The sequence below is a fragment of the Alligator mississippiensis genome, chromosome 3, assembly GCF_030867095.1.
Source record: "Alligator mississippiensis isolate rAllMis1 chromosome 3, rAllMis1, whole genome shotgun sequence".
Lineage (NCBI taxonomy): Eukaryota > Metazoa > Chordata > Crocodylia > Alligatoridae > Alligator > Alligator mississippiensis.
The window spans coordinates 257,458,017-257,480,715 of record NC_081826.1 but is presented as its reverse complement, the minus strand read 5'-3'; the positions used below and the strand labels follow the sequence as shown (position 1 = coordinate 257,480,715).

The following is a 22,699-nucleotide window of genomic DNA, read 5'->3' as shown; positions in this document are numbered from 1 at the left end:
AACAGCCATTTGTTTCAAATCAGAAGCTACTTAATATTACTATGCAGCCAGCAGGTGGTAGACTGGGATAACAATAGCTACAATGCCTGCGCACAGAATCCACAGCTGGCTGCTAACAATGAAACACAGACATCTACTTTTCCCCCAAATTACTAAAAGCCACCTTGTCGGGAGTGCCATGAATGTTCAGTAATAACAGAGGGAAATAACTGAATGATAAGGTGAAACAAACTCCATTTTAAAAGGGAATTTCCATTTTATATGAACAAATACAATCTGTAGTCATCTCAGTAGAGCCAAACAGTAACTAGAATTTTTAGCTCAATTAAACTACACTGCTCTGGCTCAGCAGTATTTAGCTGTTTCGCTAAGTTTCATTGAATGTGTAAGAGCTTTACTCTTAATGAAAGTTCAAATTGTTTTCTTCCGTATTGATTTTAAATAAGTTTCTAAATGTATAAGGTCTGTCAGAATATTAGCATTATTTGACTATGTTAAATAAAGAAGTGATACTCCATAACAGAGAAAGATCTTGTTCAAACACAGTATGTCAAGTGCATTTGATAAAAAAAGCATAATTTTATGTTTCTATATTATTCCACAGCTTTTATAGTATATGGAAAGGAGTGCTACTCTATCAAGTTTTACTTTTTTTCCCTCAACAGAATGAGATGAGGTTCTCAGTTAATGGGATAAGGAAATCAGCTATGTGTCTGGGGGAGAATAGTGAGGAGCAGCAGAAGCTGGTCAGAGAGAAGCATTCCCAGCCTTCCGTTTTTCAGGATCTCTGGTGCCAGAAAGACGGAACTGCCCACAGGATACCCTCACCCCAAAAAGCTATTAACTGAAGCGCTGGCTATAAGACTTTTTGTTACGTTTCTACAATAGGACAACATTGTGACATAGCAAAACTGCAGTTAGATGGCCTATTTTATTTCAACTATGAGAAGCATTACACAGAGGTAATGATCCCCAAATGTTACTGTTTACAGTAAAATATGTGCTTAAAATGCTTGCTAGATCAAGGCCTTAATGACTGGAAACGCCCTTTGAGCAGCAAGAGTCTCATTAGAGTTTGACCAAAAATCAAAAAGAGGGCCAAAGAAGGACTGAAGAAGAGAGAGGATCCAGCAAGTAATCTCTATACCCTCTGAACTCATTTGTATTAGGCCTGTGTGAAGGCACTAGCATTTGCTTCAGATTCGGGGGACAGTGATCCGATTTGGAGATTTGGCCACCGCCAAATTGACTGAATCTCTGAATCAAACAGGCTCCATCCGCTGCCCCCTCTCCCAGCCCCATCAATGGCTGCCCTGCCTGGCCCTAGCATCCCGGCTCTTTAAAACACACAAACACACAGAGTCCAGGTCAGAAAGCTTTGAATCAATTAGGACCTTTTTATTGGTCTCCCGATTCAATTTGGAATCTGAGATTCGGCTGCTGAATCTCCTCTGAATTGAATCGACACCCAAAGCTTTGCACAGCCCTAATTTGTACCTCAATTCTTCCACCTAGCAGTTAATCACCAACTAACAAAACCAGTCTAAGTTACACCATAAGCTTGTCATCTATCCAGGTCCTCTAACCATATTAGATAAAGCTTAGAACACATTTCTAATTCAATGTTGGACTGCCCCCAGACAACAGAAGTCTGAACATGGTTAATTACCTGGATGTTATGAGAGTATTTGTAAAGATGGCCTTCATGCATGTATAAAGCTGTACTTAGATATTTTAAATATGTATTGCACCTGCAAATTTCACAGAACAGTATGAAATGTCACCTGCTAATCTTTACCTTTCTCTTCTGCCAGAATGATAGTGGCTTAATGTCCACCCAGTGCAAAAAGGTTTTGAACTGAAACGTATTTAGAAGAGTCAAAGGAAAGCTTACTATAAGGCGCAGTTATAGAATACTTAACCCCCTTAAAACTGAATAGTTTGAGAGTGAGCCCCAGCTACAAGCTGAAATGACAATATGTATGGAACTTTCTGGAAGACTACTGCATAGGCGGGGTTTCAAGCTCCCATCTCCACTGGACTTCTTGCTTTTGAAAACAACACATTCCCCTCCAGTCAAACAGATACAGATATAGAGCAGTATGCAAAAGGTCTGCTTATGGACAAATAAGAGACATTTGATCCCCGCCCCAAAAACCTAAAATTTAGGAAGTAACAACAGAACCCCATCCTCATTAAAAAACTAGGTGTCTGTGGCATCGATGCCTACACGGTCAGATGGACTGCGAATTGGCTGAAGGGTCGTACTCAGAGGGTGGTGGTGGACAGGTCATATTCGACCTGGGGGGAAGTGGGCAGCGGAGTCCCGCAGGGCTCGGTCCTTGGGCCTGCACTGTTCAATTTCTTTATCAGCGATTTGGACAATGAGGTGAAAAGCAACCTGTTTGCTGATGATACCAAAATTTGGGGTGAGGTGGGCACATTAGCAGGGAGGGAAAGACTGAAGAAAGACCTGGATAGGTTGCAGGGGTGGGCTAACAAAAACAGGATGCGTTTCAATACTGACAAGGGCAGAGTGCTGCACTTGGGCAGCAGTAACCGGCAACACACTTATAAGATGGGAAACTCCCTTCTTGAGAGCACGGAGGCAGAAAGGGATCTTGAAGTCATCATTGATTCCAAGATGAACACAGGCCAACAACGCGAGGTCACAGTCGGCAGGGCTAACCGGACCTTATCGTGCATCCACAGGTCCATCTCAAGTAGGGCCAAGGAGGTGATCCTCCCCCTCTATGCGACACTGGTCAGGCCACAGCTGGAGTACTGTGTCCAGTTCTGGGCACCCCACTTCAAGAGGGATGTGGACAACATTGAGAGGGTCCAGAGGAGGGCTACCCGCATGATCCGGGGACAGCAGGGCAGACCCTACAATGAGAAGCTACAGGACCTGAACCTGTTCCAGCCTTCACAAGAGAAGGCTGAGGGGAGACCTGGTGACTGTCTACAAACTTACTAGGGGGGACCAGAAGGGTTTGGGGGAGACCTTGTTTCCCCTAGCGCCCCCCGGAATAACGAGGAATAACGGCCACAAGTTGTTGGAGAGTAGGTTTAGATCAGACATCCGTAGGAACTACTTCACAGTTAGGGCAGCTAGGATCTGGAACCGACTTCCAAGGGAAGTGGTGCTGGCTCCTACCCTGGGGGTCTTTAATAAGTGGCTTGATGCCTACCTGGCTGGGGTCATTTGAGCCCAGTTTTCTTCCTGCCCAGGCAGGGGGTTGGACTTGAAGATCTACAAGGTCCCTTCCGACCCTACTTCTATGATTCTGTGAACTATTTTTAAACACTAGCAATCTTTTTTAAATAGTTTAATAATAAACTAAGCACATCTACAACAAACAACATATGTTTGTCTGTATTCAAGTTAATGCCAAGTCTTCTGGGGATGAAGGCTGCATAAATGATATAACCAATAAATTGAAAGACAAGACTAGAAAAGGAGACAAAACGCAGACAATTCACTGGAGAAATAACAGCTATTAATAGACCTTTTCTGCAAACTATAAATCAGGATAAATATCAAGTCTCTGTAAACCCTTTCAAGAGTCTCTGCGTATATGCGCATTATTATTGCCTGGAAAAGAATTTACATGTTTATCAGATTTATCTGTTCTACTCAAAATATTCTGCCTACTCTTTTCCATTAATGGTTGAGGTTTGTAAAGTTAAGGTTTCCAAATTACTATATTGTCTCTCATACAACAAACACCTTTTCTGCAAAAAACAGCTACTAGAAACTATGGAGTGCACCCTGTATGGAAGGAAATACATTAACAGCAGTTTCTGTTGCTTCAGCTTCAGCCAGGAGAAAGCTAAAGTAAAGCCTGCATATGATTTACAGAGAGCAGACTAATAAGCAGGATAAGCTCCCTTGCTGCTGCTACTCAGTTACTTACTATAAGGAAAGTTATTTTTTTTCCCTTCATTCTGCCTTTCAAAAAACAAGATGAGTATCTTACTCCAGGGTGGCATATTGTATGCCGTAAAATACTGTATGTTTAAAGAGAACTAAAAATGTGATCAGTGAGGCTAGGGAAGGCCATAACATTTAATTTTCACCTTTTTATTCCTGAGGTAGGCTTTCTTAGCAGAAATGCGCCCACGCCGTGCTTCCAGCTGGCGTACTTTCTGTTGTAATTTCTGAAGTTCCTCTCTTTGTAAATGTACAGATGTTGCCATATCTTCTTTTTCAAGCATGGCTTCCATACTTTCGTAAGTGTCATAATAGACCACTTCATCTCTCTTTTCTGTTAATAAAAATTTCAGCAACAGAAGAAGTCATCAAAATCAATATTTGTACTTGATTAACATTTTATCTAGTTCAACAAAACACTGTGTTGCAAGATTTAATGTAAAGAACAGTATACACATATCACAGGAAAAGAAAAAAAATAAAAGGCCAAAGCCAAGACAACAAAGGGGCACAGCTGTATAAGGCTCCAAAAGTTTGGCTGGGGGGGAGGGGGGGAGCACACCAATGAAGGCTCCCATTATTCTCAAAGGTTCACACACCTTTTTAAAAATGCAACTATAAATATACACTTGTTCCTGAAACACCCTGCATCCCCAACTCCACACACCTCAATGTGTTCAAGTTTGCAAGTGAATAGAAGGGAAGCATGTATGCAGCCATTCCATCTGATTTCCATCTGAAGTTCAAGACACATGAGCTCTTTCTAACGACTGTTTTGAGGCTTTTTTTTGCAACCATTTCATACTGATTTCATGAACAGGAATATAAGCACCACACCATTTCCTGACATTTCCCATCAAAAGGCTTTTGACCAAAGTTACTGTTTCTGCAAACTGGGAGCCGATGTACAGTGTGCCTCAGCTGGCTCTTTCTGAAGGTGCCACACTCCAGAAAAGGAGGTAATTCTCAATAGTTTTGTAGGCATCCATTTTTTTTTAGCTTATATTTTTATGTTATCACCCATCTTGCATGAGTGATGCACTAATACACTCATTATGGAACTAAGCTCATCTCTTAATATTTGCCAGCTAAACTCAACAAGACAGAAACAAAGAGCACCTATATACGTGCAGCGAGGCTGCTCCAATGCACTGAAATTACAGAGGATCGGAGCAGACTTAACTGGAGCGTGATAATTACCATGTAACGTGCATCAGCATCCCTGCGCTGAAAAACGACAGCAGGGGCACTTTAAATGAAGCTCGTTTGACAAATTGTAGTTAAAGAGCCCCTGCCACCATTTCTCAGAGTGAGGACACTGATACACGCGATGCTCTGGGCACTTTAGTTAGAGCGGCTCCTGGAGCTGTTCTAATTAAAGTGCCCCCCCCAAAGCACATCTATAAATGCCCAAATACAGAACCTAATCCCTCGCTGTGAGTGCCTACACGAGGTAAAGACATACAAAAAACTAGAACTCTTGGTTCCAAAATGATATCTTTTATTAGACCAACTGGAAAATGGCCATGTCTTTTTGTCTCAGACCAACACGGCTACCAAGTACACCCCTGCTACACAAGGAAAAGACTCAAGGCTTCTCATCTCCTCTCCATGTCTCAAGAGGCAGGCAGATCTAAGGAAGCCATCAGGGAGTAGGAAAGAGCAGAAGCACTCCTGTTTCTCTCTTACAGTCAGTTGTCTCTCAGAAAGGCTGCATTCCTGTTCCATACATAACTAACTCCTTCCTTTCTCCAACTATCAGATTCTTTTGAGGAAGGGCTTCCTTCATCTCCAAAAGCTGCCCAATTTAAAAACAGATGCTATTTAGTGATTTCTGCCTACACTGCCCACTAACAAAATTTTAACTCAGAAAAACACAGGAATTCTAGCAGAAAAGCAAAAACAGAGCCTTATAAGCATAAAACCAAAACAATTTTAAAAATTAAAACCCAAGCCTGCTCATTTAATCTAACACTCAAAGTCACTGACATGTTTTAGCTAGACTTTAAACAGTCATGTCACTGGATCACATAGGCTGCGTACAGACATTCAGGGTGGTTAGATCACATTAAAAATGGCCACCTGATATCACTTAATATACCTAGGGGTGGACCTTACACTAGTTAGGTGCATCTACGTGCAAACAGCACAGAAATTTGAGGCAGTTAGATTGGTTTAAACATGGTCAACCTGATCTAAATTAAGTACACCTCTAGCTTATGTCCGGCGAGATCAATCTAACTGAACTTCTATACAGATCCCAATGCAGCCCCAGGGCTGGGAAAGCCCAGCTGCTGGCTCCAGCCCCAGAGCTGCACTTTTCCCACCCCCCTCCCTCACATCCAGCAACTGGAACACTAAATATGCCAATTAAAAATAACTCCCATTTTGACAGTAAAACATTAAGTTAATGGCTAACTATCATGTTTTATGTTGATGACCTTCCAAATTTCTTATCAGAGATATAGTTAGCCTCTGTAGGTATAGTAAGCTCTTTTAAAAACTGTATTAAAAGTTTGGAGCTCTTTTAATAATTTTCTGTTGGCTTTTAGGTACACTGCATTCAAAGATAATTTAAAAAGGTCTTTAGGCTAATTTTGCATTTCAAAAGAAAACTGATTTTGTTCTTAGTCCCTTCTCTTTTCCCTCATCCATCTCTCTGGTTCAATGGATTCCTTTCTAACTATATGAAAATACACTGTGCAGTGACGTCAGGGTCAAAGCCACATTTCTATCCTACAGTAGAAGCTCCCAAACTGTAAGCAAATTGTTGTCTATTATTAGCTACTTACTGGTGGCCCATGGAGGACGTACTGGTTAGGCTGCTAAATTTGGTTAAAAAGGTAATTAAAATGCATTAATTTTTCTCTCAACTTCTCTCTGCAATTATTGCAGCTGCCATGGGATCACAAGGAAGTCTATTAAATTGTTAATGAGAGAGAAGGAGCTCTGAGATGCTCTCACTGTTCAGCTGTAATTCACAATATCAACACAAGTTTGAAAAACTTCTCTTCTGGAATGATTTTTCTAACAAATAAGTTCCTTTGCAAGTCCTTTACCATCGTGCCATACTGTAGCGTTAACATCCAAGCACAGGACAATTCAGAAGATCAGGTCAGAATGTAATAAAATGTGAAAATATGTGAATTTCCTTCTACCACCACCTTCATGGGATAAGTGCAGATAAAGGATTCTAATTTGTGTGAAACCAAATACTTTACAAAACTCAAATCTTTTCAAAAGTTTTCAATGCAGCAACTCTTGTAAATGCAACAAACCTGCATCGTATAGAAAACAATTCCTTCCTTCCTAGCACTCATTTTTTTTCAAGCATTGCATAGGCTCTTAGATACAAAATTCCAATTAAGCTCAATGAGCATCAGAGCATTTCTACCAACCTAGAAGCTTATGGCTTATTGTGATTCAAGTTTTAATTAAATTTAAGAATAGCTATCTAGATAAATAATACTATAAAAGATTAACTCCCATATGTTTTACAGGAAAAGTAATAACCATACCATACTAAATAATACAAATTATGTACATTAAATGCATACTTCACCTGACATCAGTCTTTTGATGCTTTCAAGTTGTGCTGTCAGTAATAACTCCTCACACTTCAAGATCTCAAACTGTACTTCATACAACTGAAGCTGAAGGTCATAATAATCAGCTTCTAATTGATCCAAATGGGCTATGGCTTCTGTACCACCTTGCAAGCTCTGCATCTGAAACGATGGAGGAGGAAAAAAATGTCAAAGGATAAAAAATAGCATACGACTACAGGGTCTCTATAAAACAAGAATGAAGAGATTATTCTTTTCATTAAAATATATATAATGTTGAATAAGCTAAGAAGCAGTTATAGCAGGTATGAGGTATTATAAATTGCATAATAAACTCAAGTATTGCGAGTACCGATTGCTATTGCCAAATATTGCACTGTCCACCTGCCCAATTTCAGATGCAATATTCAACGTATTTTTTGTATAGCTGTAGAGCCATCTATGGCATTTGGTTCATTATAGGGATACTATTTCATTCAGGATGTGGAAAGGGCATACTCCCAACCTGTTTCTGTATTTCAGTCTCTGTAGACAGAGGACTGATATCCATCAGCTTTTTAATAAACTTGGATCCAAAAATATTTAACAGTTGTTACTCTAAAAAAAACCTAGAAAATTGAAGCAAAGACCAACAGGGTGTGTCATACTGAAATGGGAAATGGCTAGGTATGCCTATGCTCCCTCAGGGCAACAAATAAAACAGAAAGTCCCCCAGCAAATAAGTATAACTATTGTACCTGATATTTTACACCCTTTATGCGGTGTGGCTAACCTTCCTGGATGCAGACATAATAAAGCAGCACACCTGCCTAACCACAGGTTTTTGTGCAATTTTTCAGGCCTGCCTCCAAAATCTCAGCGCTGTAGCTTTGAAAGCAACAATGACTTAGAGAGTAAAAAAGAACAATGGGTCCCATGTAGTCAGGCTGGCTAGAATTCTTGAGTTGTACTGCTTTGGGAATAATCTAAAGCAAGAGAAAAGGTTTATTTTCTACATTAAAAAAAATCATTTTACGTCTTTTTTTTGGTCATATGTCAAATTTCAGGAAAGAGACAAAATAAAAATCTCTACCTTTTCCATTTCCCACTGAAGTCAAATATCTAGTGCAGCCAGGTCCTATTTGGCTGAAAAGTGGGATTGGCTGTTTTGAACACTGCATTCACCAAATATTGAAAGGGATCTCATTTACTGCATCTCTCTGGGGGACAGTGGAGACCATGGATCCTTCTGCTTTACAGTTACTGGTAATGCTATACCCAAGTCCCTTCCAGTCTCTCCAGATTCTAGATCCCCTCCCAGGAGAACCAGGAGATATACTCTAGTTTGTTAAATACTTCCTTCTGATCTGATCTATCCCCTCATCCCAAGGAGGGATCCAACTTCCTTTATTATATTTAGATTCTACATTTTCAACCATGACAAGGGATCATATAACAAAATAAAAGGAAAACTACTTAAAATTAAAAGTAGATCCTTAAGTTATCATTCTCAAAGAGAAATTCTACACTGCTAAAGGAAAGAGTCAGCCATTAATTGACTTCTAAACTTACTGATAATTATGTAAATGTCTTCCATTCATGACTCAAATATTTAAGACCATCTCTCTGCTAATTATTTGGGATTACTTATTTAAAAATATTTCATTTTTTTTTTAAGACATTCCTCCTGTTGTACCGTGCAGTAACCAAATGCTTTTATGTGCATATGTTAGTAGTCTGATATGATTTAAGCATGTCAAATGCAAGTAATTTTTGAAAGTTTGCATTATACTAACACTGCAATTGAAAATGCCTAATTTGTAGGGCTATGCAAAAATGGCACGGTTCCATTTCGACTTGCATTTCAATGTTTCGATGGAACAGTGTTTCATTTCGAATTTCGCTTAGATTTGAAACCGCTTTTGCGTTTTATTTTGTCAAAAGAGTTTCACTGTTTCGACGTTTCGCACATAGGTTATAACGGGGAAGCACAAAACAGCCTATAACTTTGTCATTTCTTGCCTGCTTTGGATGAAACTTGCAGGGGTAGTAGCCCCTTCTAAGGCCATGACGCCTGCCAAGTTTCAAGGAGATAGGTACAAGTGTTTCTAGGAAGTTGCACCTCTGGCTGCTGACAGGCAAAACTCATGTCACGTGTGTGTGTTATGCCACAGCAGGATGAAAACTGCAGGAATGGTAGCCCTTGTTGAGGCCACAAAGACTGCCAAGTTTCAAGGAGAAAGGTACAGGGGATTCTAGGTTTTGGGGCCCTGAACCTTAGGCTGCTGACAGACAAAACTCATGACATGGGTGTTTGTGCGACTGTCTGTGTTAGGGCACAGGGGAGTGAAAACTGCAGGCCTACTGCGATCACAAAGCCTGCCAGCTTTCACGGAGATAGGTGCAGGGGCTTCTGGGGCCCTGCACCTCTGGCTCCTGACAGGCAAAACTCGTGACATGGGTGGGTGACACTGTGTGTTAAGGTGCACCCTCAATGGCACTAGGGCCTCTACACAACATAGTAGTGTGCCCCAATGAGGCCTCCTCCTCCCCTACAACCCCAACCAGTCTACCACTTTAAACAGCAACAGGTAAGACTATCTGGTGTATTTTTAGGAGGCAAACTAAATAGTTAGAAAGATGTATTTTAGCAAGCTTTTGGGTTGAAAAATTCTTTGTCAGGCTGAGGAAGCACCTGCAGTTGGTGCATCTGCTGGTCCTGGATGGAATGCAGAGTAAAAAAGCCAGAGGCTGTCCTGGCATGCAATGCAGGCAAGAAAGCCAGTCAATGAAAATGGAAATGGAGGTGTCAGGGGGTGAGGGACAGGCTGGGGGGCGAGGGTGCGGGGTGGAATATAGCAGCATAGGTAGAAGTGCAGAGGTACCTGGGGAGTCAGATGTCTGGCAGGTTGCAGTGTGTCAGAATTCCACTGTCTAATCTATATTGAGTCCATGAGTTTCTGTACCTAGGAGGCTGAGGAAGTGAAGTTCATAGGCCTGGCTCTGAAAAGTGGTTTGTAAATTGTTCCCTCTCAGGATCAGGCCTGAGAGACTGGAGATGGTGTTTTTTGGGTGAGGAATGTGCCCCCACAGGTTGTTGGGTATTGTTGTCTTTGATAGATTCTGGTGTGCAGTTTGTGGGGGTACTGAAGATACGTGGCAGGTTTTGTGTTTTGAGCTGTAGGAAGTTGGCTTCAGTTCTGGTAATGAGGTTAGGTACTTGTTTGAATTTACAAACCACTTTTCAGAGCTGGGCCTATGAACTTCACTTCATCAGCCTCCTAGGTAGTAGGTACAGAAACTCATGGACTCAATACAGAGAGAGTTGCAATCCGCTCTCTGCACGCCCCTGCCCACAGAACCCGCACATGCTGCAGGGGCATGCAGGCAGTGGATCATGGTTGTGACCCTACCCTGCACTGTCACCACCCTGGGGGGAGAGGAAAGGGAGGAAAGAGGGGAGTGCTAACTCAACCTGCAACAGCTCACCAAAACAGCCTATGTGGCCCTCAGGCCCAAATAATTGCCCACCCCTGCTTTAACCCGTTTACATTAGAGGTTTGTACAGGACACTGAGTAACTCATGCTTTGGAGTGATACCATTAGTGCTAGCAAAAGGAAAGATTCAGTACTGTTAAAGATTACACGGTTTTAGAAACTGGAGAAAATTAACACTTAAACCTATCTGAGCTGCCATGCGGCATGAAATAACAATTGTTGCATCCATGATAGGAATGGCCAAAAGCTAGCTAGCTAGTTTTGCACCCTGGGCAAAACCCTGTTAGAGACAGGGGGAGAATGGATGTCCCAAAATGCTGGAAAACAGGGGGGAAAGGAAGGTAATGTCAGTCTTACCTGGCCAGGGACTCAAAGTCATGGTGTGACATGCTCTGCCCACCCCTGGTTGTTCTTGTTGTTGCCACAGGAAGTGTCCCTGGGGGTCTGCCATTCTGGCACCCCTTCTAAGTCAACACCTGAGGCTGATGTCCCACTATTCCGCCCCTTCTTACACTACTCGGATTGATAGCATGAACAGGAACTTAGGCTGGACAACATAGTGAAAGATGCAAGGAAACCTTCTGGAGTGAAAATGGAGTTAGAGTAGAGCCCTAAGACTTGATATATCTTTGTTCAATACCACGCTCTGCCATCAGCTCGCACATGAATTTTGACAAGTCTCTTCATGTCCCTAGCCCCACTACAACAAAGACTTTCTACATAATTAATTCTCATTTATGTTCAGCAAAACATTTAAGTAGGAAATTAATTTTAATAGAGGTGCACCAATATATCAGTCCATATTGGATTGGCACCTATAAAAGGAAAATTGACATTACTGACAATCTGCTTTTTTGGCCAGTGTAGCCAATAAGGTCACCGATAAAAACCACGTGCATGCTTAAGTGGCTCTTCTTCCCAGGATTTTACTTTCCCTCATAAACAAAGATCAATCATCTTCCCCCTAAGCCTTTATTTTGCTATGCTTAACATGCTAAGCTCTTTTTGTCTTCTCTCATAAATTTAGGTTCTCTGTTCCCTGATCATCCTAGCAGGCCTTCTCTGAACATGCCCAATTTGATTTAATCATTTTTGAATATTGGTGACCAAAATTGCATACAATGTTCCAGATGTCTCACCACTGTCACGAACAATTTGGTCGCTATTGGAAATACCTTGCAAGATTCATGCACTGAATGCATTTGTCTTTTTCATGGGTGGATCATATTGGTGCCCCTGTCATCCTGTCATTAACTAATACATCCAGATTTTTTCCCTCTCGTCTCCAGCCGAGTCTTCAGATTACAACAGAAAATACTTAGTCCCCTGCAATACATATTATTAAATTTAATTCTAAATCTTATTACTTCAGTCCTTAAGGCCAACAAGTATTGTTGAGCTAAAGCACTTAACTCTGCTAAATTAAGAGACAGTGGGCACATCTTCATGGTCATTAATGCACAGTAGTTACTGCACATTTCATTTAGTACTTGCTTAATGAAGTACTAACTAAATGCACAGTAACTGCAGTTGCTGAGCAGTAGTGTCGGCACACATTTTTTTTTATGATGCTTACCACACAGTAGCCTAACACCATCATACAGCAGCATATTAGCACAGTTTTTGACCAGCACGTTACTGTGCAGTGTTATTAAGTTACCGTGCAGTAAGCGTCTTGTGTAGATGTGCTCAGTGATTACATCCATCTTGGCTGAACAGGCTTTGCCCTATCTGCAGTCATATAGTTTTCTGCTTCCTTTGGATCCCAACTAGTTTCTAGTTCCTAAATCATATAATCACTACATTAAAGAAAATTCTACAAGTGACTGCTACTGGAGGGAGATGGAAGGAAACCAAAACTTAGGCAACAAAGGACAATGAGATAAGAACTTGAGTCTCTGAACAAAAGTGCATGCATGGAAGGCTCACCCCTCAAGAGCTGCAAGAAGGTGGCTTTGAGTGCTGGGAAAACCTTAAGATCACAAGGAGATCTCTAGTAACAGTTCTACACACTAAAGAATTCAAAACCAGATATTAGGGTAATGAGGGAAAACTTGGATTCAATTTAAAAGGTGACTGAGAGACTGATCTCCCACGGATCCACATTAAAATTTATATTCCCATCCAGAACCTTGATTGCCAGGAACGGAAAGCACATCTCACACCCTCATGAGTCAAAATGCAAGCAACAAAGGAAATAATTTTGCTTGTATAGGATGATGCTGTGTCAATATTATATCAAATTCCATAGCACAAGGTCATTATAGATTGCCGTGTAATTTTAGGATATTCTCTTCTGGCTATCTGCAATTTCAGCTGTTAAAATGTACCACTATTTTTCTAAGCTCCTCTATTCTCTTCTTGGGATTCAAACCCACCAAAAATCCTGTTAAGAGCTGCTTGCTGAGCACACTGGTTTGTAAAACGAGAAAATATAATTCCTGCTCCAAGTTATCACTTGTCACCAGCTATCTATTGTCAACTCTTCAATCTTTCTAAGAAATCAGGTTGCTTTTTTAATTCCTTAGTTTTTAAAATGTGAAAAGTGTATTTTTATCTTCAAATCAGTGAAGTAAAATAATTAAAAAGCTAGGCTTGAAGAAAGGTTTTGTCTTGGGTTTTAGCCCAAGAACAGCATGTCTAACATTGACCTTTATGGAACATTTACATTTTTTATTCCTCTTCTGAGTAAATGGGAGTAAGTCATGATGAGACATGGTGTCATGATCTCAAACTCTTCGAATTCTTAGGGTTTGCTATAGTTCTGAATATGACAAACTTCCTGTTCTCAGAAGAGCTTTTTTTCAAAATCTTAGCCATTCCCTAGAAAAAATGATTAAAAAAATTAACAAGACTTGCATTATGTTCTGATTACTGTACTTCAAAAAAGGTTATTTGGGTTTTTGCCAGGAATTAAAAGCAAAAGGTAGGTTATCACTGACAATAAGTATTGTTCTATTCTACTCATTTATTATTGCATCATTTTAATCCTGACTATTGCCACCAGCTTTGCTAACACTGAGGACCTTTACATTAATTTCAAGTACTTAACCTTCTCATATTATGTTTTTGGGTTTTTTTTAAATCTCTTAACAATTTTGCCACTTAATTAGTTAAGGCAAAAGCTCAAAACTACTTTGAGCTGATGGGATCTATACAGAATACATAAATAGCATTAAAAATGAGCTCCCTTACTGTCACCCTTAAATTCACTAAGCTGTACAATCTTTTTAAATCGGCTATAGCATTTTCCTAGCTATACTAAAATATACGTTTTGAACCCTAAATCCATAAATATATGTACATAAAATACACAGTAGTCTGGTAAGAATATTTTGCTTGTGAAGTCTAGCATGTCTTATTCCAACAAATACAAGGAAGTTACCTGCCTTGTACATGTCAAATTAGTGCCCCTGGTTTGTGCAACATCCTATGCAATTTATGATCACGCGATATAAGAAGCATGCTTAAAATTAAAAGCACTGATGGATGCTTCAACACATCTACTTAAATACAGTAACATTTAATTTGGGTGGAGGTTTCCTATACCTTCAGACCTAACTGGAATTTTTGAAAAGTAAAAGTTAATATTTATTCCTTAACACTTCTTTAAAAATCTCAGCCTAACATGCCAATTAGGAGCTCCAAAAATTGCAATAGGAAGGAAACAAGATTTTAAGACATATATGAAAAGAAATCAAGATGAAACATACACCTTTGAAAACCCTTGTCTGAGAGAATTACTTTGTACCTTCACTGACCTGTTGATTTCTTCCCTATTACCTGCTCAATAACTATTAGCTTGCCAGAAATACTTATGTGTTTTAACCACCTTCCTCATTGTCACTCTCCTACCTCAAAAGGATTAACTTACATCCTCTACTTCTATGTAAATAAATAAGGAAAGTCTTATTCCTACCTATACTCCCAGTATATGGGAAAGGAGGCAGGGGGGAAACTTATTAAATACGGGTACTAAAGTATGGGCTTAAATTTAAATCACACACTTAAAGGAATGATGTATTCACACCTTCAAGTTAAGCACAACCTTAAAATGATTTCTCAATTCAAGACCAATACCAAGGAAAGGAGGAGCCCTACCCAAGGTGAAAAGGACAAAGAAAAGAAGTAGTTTAATAAAATGCTCTCTCATTTATGAAGATCTTACAAAAAAGGAAGTATTTATAAATAAGTATTATTTACATACCAGATTGAGTCCATCAAGTTCAGCCATACAATGATGGAGGAGAAGCAGGTAGTTGAGCCCCATGCCTGCAAAGAGGCATTTGTTGGAGCAAAATAACCAATTATGTACTTTGATTGATATACCCTATTTCACATGCTCAGAAATTTCCAAAGGGAGCCTGCTCTGTGATTTAGCATCTTTCTGTTTGCCATCATGATGACAAACCTTGGCAACCATTCCACAAAAGAAGAATCTGGTCTACTTCAGAGGAAGCATTTCATAGTTCCTCTCAAACAAAGCATAAGCACAGCAAGAAATGGAATTTAAGTGGCACAAAGAAGAAAATGAAAAGCTCAGTTATGTACTGATGTGGTTGCTTTTAACAAGAGGGTTACTGGTTTTGATTGCCAAGTAATACAGAAACAGAATTAACACTAAGCTAATCTATGAAAGCTCATGCCTCTCTGAACAACTTAGTTTGCAAGGTGACACGTTGCCCTGTCTCCTGCACATTCACAGCTAATCCCTTTTCTAAAGTGCTCTTTTTCAACTAGTATAAATTAAAATCCACAGGCTTGAATTATTTTCAAAAGAAAAGAAAGGATGTCACACAATGAAGCATAAGACAGAAGGAATATATACTTAAAAGGATTTCAAACAACAACTTCTGAAGTTCTTTTTATCCACTAAACATCCTCCTTCAGAGATCTGGAAATTTACAGGAATCAATTATATGTTGGCTATCCTACTACTCCCAGAATAACATTAAGTAATTCAATTCAATTCAATTAATTAAGGATTCTGGCTAAATATGACCATAACATAATAATACAAATAAGTTTGAACAAAGTAACCAAACTACAAACATTATACTAAAAATAGAGCCCATGGACAAAAACCATTATTAATATAAATATAGTAGTAAATCAAGACATGAATCTATAATATTGTTGTACACAGATCCACAATTGAGACCAAATTAAATCTAATGTTAAAATGTATCACTCATATCAGTAATAAAGGGTATTTAACTCTAATTATAATAAGTAATGATACCTAAACAACCATTAAAGTTGCATTAAAGAGCTATTGTGATTATTTAAAGCTAATATCAAATTCACATGCACACAGATTCTAAAAAATAGTGTACAAGTTTGACTGTGATAAAAAGAAATAAACTGGTCAAAACTGTTTGCATAAATGTTACGATTACATTATGTGAACCTTAGAGCCCATAAGGATATGCACAAATGATAAAATTAAAAGCAAATTAATAGGGGATATGAACTTAACGCAGAATTGACTCATAGAAAGGTCTCATCCCCTATTCATCCTCCCCTTCATCCCCCCCCCATACAAAAGTAAAACTTCAGTTTAAGCTAGTGTGCAATCACCTCTATATACACTAAACAAACGCATGTAAATCAAGACAAAAATGGTTTTTGAAATCAAATAAGTGTATGTTGTAGTAGATGTTTCATTTGCTTTAATTTTACTATTTCTCCATACCCTAGATATGGCTAATAAGACAGAAAAAAAGCAGCAAGTAAAAAGCATTCCTAGACAACAAGAGACTCCAGAACACAGGAGAAGACAAACACCTTGTACAACATATGAACAGCGCTTCTTAAAATGATTAATAGCATCAAGATGAATCATATCATCTTGCATTAACCTTTATAACGTATTAATTTTCTAGTTTAGACTAAAAACATGCATTTATTGTTTACTGTAGAACTACAAAGTTGCAAAAAAAAAGCTTTTAAAAGTTTTTAAAAGTTTAAAAAGTTTGTGTGAAGTTTAAATTTTTGGAATAGAATATCCCCAACACACAAGTCATATCCTTTGCAAGAACTTTGCAGAAGGGCACCACAGACAGAGCTTGTCAGAATTAACTGACATCTAAATTAAAATGATAAAAATACGATTTTACATAGGAATGTAGGCCTGGATGACCCAACATGAGTCACAGGCAATTGCAGAATAAAAAACCCTTTCATAAACTTAGCAAGTTCCCTTAAAAATAAATCATTTTCCACTACTGACGTTCAGAAGCTGTTTGAGAACTTCACTGTGTTTGGAAAACTAATTTCCAGCCTAAATTTATGCATGGCCAGTTTATACCCATTTGTTCTAGTGCCAGCATTGTCCATTAGCTTGAAGAGCATTTCTTCCTCCCTGGTGTTTACTCCTGCTGAGATCCCAAAAGAAAACAATTAGATCCCCTCTCAGCTTCCATTCTGCCACAATAAACAAACCACGCTCTTTTTGTCTTTCATATCACAGGCTCTCTATTCCTGATAATCCTTGCCCTTTTCTACACCTGTTCCAGTTTGGATTCATCCCTCTTAAACAAGCATGACCAAAAATTACACAAAGTATTCTAGACAAATACTTCCCTTCTCACTACTGGAAATACTTCAACTGATAAATATTAAAATCTAATTTTATTTTCATACCTCACCACATTGATGGCTCATAGTCACTCTGTAATCTAACACACAAAGGTCTTCTTGTATTCTGTTATTTCTAAGTAATGAATCCTTAGCTTATAGAAGAAAATTCTTATAATTGCACGTTATAGTATGGTAATAAACCTGGCACTTTGTGCTATGTAATATTTCAATTCTGTTACTCTAGTACAGAGGTGGGCAAAATACAACCCACAGGCTGCATCCAGCCAGTGCCATTTGGCCGGCAGGGCTCCTAAAAAAAAAAAAAAAAAAAAGGTATAAAAGTATTTATTATTTGTCCGTGGCTGCCTGTCTAAGCTGACTAGGCGTCAGCAGTGGCAGGAACCAGGAGAAGCCAGCGGCAGGACCCAGGGGCAGCAGTACCAAGGCCCAACTGGCTCCTACCCCCCCCCCCCCCAACTGGAAGCCTCTGCCTAGCAGAGGCTTCTGGCCAAGAGTGCAGTTAGGTAAGAGCGGGGGGGGGGGGGGGGGGGGGGGGGGGGGAGGAGGGAGAGGAGACTGCTAGTGCTCGCCCCAGTCTGTGGAGGCTGGTCTGGCTTCTGCTACGTTCTTGCAGCTGGAAACCATGCACTGCTGGGCAGGGGGAAGGGGAGAACAGGCGGTAGCAGCGGGAAGGTGGGGAAATGGTAGTGGCAATGGTGGCAGCTGGAGGGAGGGGCGAAGTAGCAGCAAGAGTGCAGGCAGAAGCACAGCAACAACTGGGCTGGAGTACAGGGTGGGAGCATGGGCCCGCACTGGTCAGAGCCCAGGGCGGAGCAGCAGCACAGAGCCTGGGCTGGCAGGGGCTCTCTGGAGCAGCAGGAGCCAGCCCGGCCCCTGTGATTCCTGGCTGGCTCCGGCACCACACAGTTCCTAGCTGCATGGCCAGGACTGCACAGGGACTCGCTGGGACTGCACACTGCCAGAGGTCTCTGCCTGCTGTGGGCCATGAGCACCCCAAGGCCTCGCTGCCTGCTGCTACTGCTGGTGGCAGGAGCTCTGTACAGTGAGGGAGGGGGGGCATATTTGTATGGGGGGGGTCCTGTACAAATATGCAGCCCCGCCGTACCCCCCATAAATCCCCCACCACACACAAATATACCCACATACACACACTCGCACAGCCCTCCACAAATGCTGTACTGACCCACCCATGTCCCCCCCTTCACTCTCCAGTATACAAAAGTAAAACTTCATTTTAAGCTATTATGCAATCACCTCTATATACACACACACACACACTACACAAACGTATGTAAATCAAGACAAAACTATTTTTTGAAATCAAATAAGTGTATGTTGTAGTAGATGTTTGGTTTGTACACTATAAATTTGTTTTTTTTCTGGTTCAGATTGGTCAGGGAGCACAGAGTACAGAGCAGAAAGCACAGCATCACATGAGGTAGAGGAAGGGAATCAGAATAGCAGTTGAGGAGCGTGCAGGGCTAATTTATAGCACACCTGCCAAAAAGGTTGGCTCCTGATGTATTACAACATGCACTAGTTAAAAGTTTAGTTAGTGCATTCTACCTTAGAGTAAAGGAGGGAACCCTATGCCTCTCTTGTCCTAGATTGCCAGTGCTACAGTGGAATATTTTTACATTTGCTAAATATAAGAACAAAGTCATGACCCTAAAACTTTCAATCTGAGGTTTTATGGGGCTCATATGAACTCTACTTCCCTTGCATATAACCCTATTATGCTCATAGTTGTATTAACCTGTACAGCATTTAGATCCTAAAGCATAATTCTCCAGAGCAAGATGCCACAAACAAGCCATCAGTTCAGCAAAATATCACTGCCTGAGGAATATTTAGGAAAAGATAGATAAGCCAAGTTCTTATGGATGAACTAAGAAATGAGTTAAGAGTCTGGGATGGAAGATCACAGAAGATTACTAACATGAGATAATATTTCCAAATATGACACAAACAATATTTTACTTTAAGGCAGATGTCACCACATGTGGTAGAGCTGCTTCTTCAAATATAATATCCAAATAAAGTTTTACTGTGTGCTCTCTTTCTCAAGAAAAATACTGTTTTGAAAATAAGTCACACAAAATACAGATGCTAATCTAAATAAAGAGAAGTGGTTCTTCCACAGCAAAACACAGAAAGTAGCAGTGTACTTAGAGAACACGCCTGGTAAAAAAGGGCAAGGGACAAGAATATTTCCCTGTTCAAGATTTGTTTTTGTAAACACCTGTACTGGAAAAAAACTGAATTAGGAGTCAAAAGGGTGTCTTTCCATAAAGCTGCTAAACTCTCGCTGAACTATACAAAGAAGAAGACATCTTGGGAATATTGAAAAAGTGCAAGGAAAATAGGAACAAAGAATGTAAAAAGAAAAAGAATCCATGCCTTTACTGGAACTGTCTACCACTTGCTTAATAACAACTGACAACATCTCAGCCTACAATGGTGATAAATTAAAATGGATATTAAAATAGACTTAAAAGTTTGGACATTCAAATTTGTAAAGTACTAGAATTAAAATTTATTCACAATCAAACCCAGTATTTTGGCTTTATTTTCTCCTGAATATTATTTTTCAGTTCTGAATGAGAAGTTACCTCTTCTTTCAGTGCATGTTTCTTCTGTTCCAAACAGATTTCTTTCGCACGCATCAGCTGCAATGTCTCCTTAGAAAATGCATATTGCAGCTTTTCCATACGTTCCACTGCTGCTGCCCATGCTGCCTTACCAAACTTTTTCTGATCTGCTCGCATTCGATCATATACAGCTGTAAGAAAGATGACGAAAAATATTTTACAACTTTATTTTATATTACTGGTGTATGCAATTATAAAGCAAAACACGTTTTAAATTGCACCACCACCACATACACAAACTCCCTTGTTATAACAAACTAATTATTTGACATGAAATCACATTTTATGTATGCTATTGTTATCAATATTGCTATATGTAGGTCCACATCTGCTTCAGTTACTGTTAGTATCTGTTATTAAGTAGGATGAAAAATATTCCAGAAGTTTGAAATGGAGGTAAGATTTATGAAATTTAATTCTCAAATCAGATCTGAGCTCCTGGCGACTGCAGAAGCAGTCTGAAAGTCAGCTGAATTTAAGAACCCTAATTTTTCATTTGTTTCATTTTAGACCCTAATTGCATTAATAGTTCATCCTCCTCCACAGAAATTCCTCCTCTGCTGCGCAAAGGCACACCTGTACTGGCCAAAATTCCTAGCGTTCACAACTATACTGGCAAAAATGAACCTTTACATTATATCAGTAGAACTGACTCCACCCCAAGAATACTATAGTGCCCCAAGCATCTACTGCTGCTGCCAGCAGCAGGGCCTGTGTGCCATGGAGGGGAGTGTTTGGGAGGTCCCCTCACACCCACATATATATCCCCAACATACCCTATGCCCCACCACATGCACAGCCACACCCCCTCACATACGCACCCCAAACACAGTACACAAGAGTAAGACTTAATTTTTGAGCTATTATGCAATCACCTCTATATACACTGCACAAACAAATCATGACAGAAATATCTTTTTTAATAAAATTAAAATGTGTTATAGTAGGTGTTTGACTTTCAGAAAAAAACCAAATCATATATTGGTTTCAAGATGGCATCCCCTACCTCCCAAAAAAAGTACTTCTGGGGCAAGGGGAGGGACATCCTGTACCAAAAGTGAGGGGTTAGGGGTGGGACTTCCAGTCCAAGATGGTGACCGGGGGCGGGTCACACGTCAAGGGGTGGGGCTACCCTTGCGGCCCTCAACAGCTCATCAAAACTCATTAAGCGACCCTCCAGCCAAAATAATTGCCCACCCCTGATCTAAGCCTTTATTTAAATACTACTACCTGTACAACTACAACAATTTAGGAACAGATCCTCACCTTTTGTAAATCAGGAGAACTATACTGCTCTACATTTTTCATACGTTAACTGCCTAAGTCAGTAAACAGCCTGAAATAATGTTTCGCTACAGACTTCTGTTGGCATAGCTACAATCTTCAGATGTGAGATCCCAAAAGGCACAGCTGTACTGGTCAAAATTCCTGGCGGTCATATAATTATACTGGCAAAACTGCACCTTTACATTATATAAATAGAGCTGACTCCACCCCAGGAATACTACCAGTGGTAAAGGTAGACAGATGTTCCTTCAGCAATAGAATCTCAGTGTGAGCTGCCTCACTCATATCTATGGAGTATTAAATTTAAACCCTTATAGTATGGATTTAGATATCAAAATTAATTATTTTATTGCTGAGCATTTTAGCACAAAATTTCCAATTATTTCCATGTGGGGACCTACCCCGGGTGACTCCACTTCCACACAACAACATGAAGAGCAGAGTGATTCTAACTGCTTAATACCTGTGTACAACCTCCAGCTATAGAACAGCAATAGCTATCTGTAATCCTAATGTACATCTCATTTCCCCAGAAGCCAAAATCCCAAATGACATCTACCAAACCCCGTTTTTCTAAATGATTTCTATAATGCAGTTATTTATTTGATACAAATCAACAGCACAATAAAAATTATAAGTCAAAGGGCAGTATAATAGTACACTTGATATCAAGCGGAACTCCATGATGAATATTTTACTGACTGCACATTTATTGTAACAAAATCACCAATTTTTAAAAATCTGAAGCTGCTAGAAAAGGACAAAGAATTAAGTTCAAGTTAACCAAGCAGAGTACAAGAAACTCTGAAATATCCACATGAATCAGAATTTCTTCAGGAAACCACCAGAATAGCAGAAATCCTTTGCCTGATTAACAAAGACTTATTCCTGAGCCCCAGCCAGGTCTTATACAAAGACAGAGGAGGCTTTCACCAATTGAAATAAGCAAGAAAATCACATGATATTATTGCATACCTTTGCTAAGCAAAACAGGTTGAAATACATCCACAGATACAGCATTCAGTCTCAGGTGTTTAGAGCAGAGGTTCCTCAATTAGGGATAGCTTGAGGGGTAGGAATATGGTTATGGAATACAGTAGGCAAAAAATATGGTTCTTTTCACCTCGCTTCCTCCTTTAGTACTCATTTATTATTATCATTACAGTACCTAAAGCCATTCT

At 39.8% G+C, this 22,699-nt stretch overlaps 1 protein-coding gene across 1 annotated transcript in view; it reads right to left on the bottom strand.

The window, feature by feature from the left end:
* The window catches only part of JMY (junction mediating and regulatory protein, p53 cofactor), a 109,428-nt gene that overhangs the window by 32,424 nt on the left and 54,305 nt on the right, over nt 1-22,699 (bottom strand). The window contains exons 4-6 of the mRNA XM_006263718.4: nt 20,193-20,362; nt 7,497-7,662; nt 4,081-4,268 (exon numbers count right to left, since the gene is read on the bottom strand). Of these exons, the coding sequence (XP_006263780.3) occupies nt 4,081-4,268; nt 7,497-7,662; nt 20,193-20,362 (524 nt within the window). The remainder of the gene's footprint in view (nt 1-4,080; nt 4,269-7,496; nt 7,663-20,192; nt 20,363-22,699) is intronic.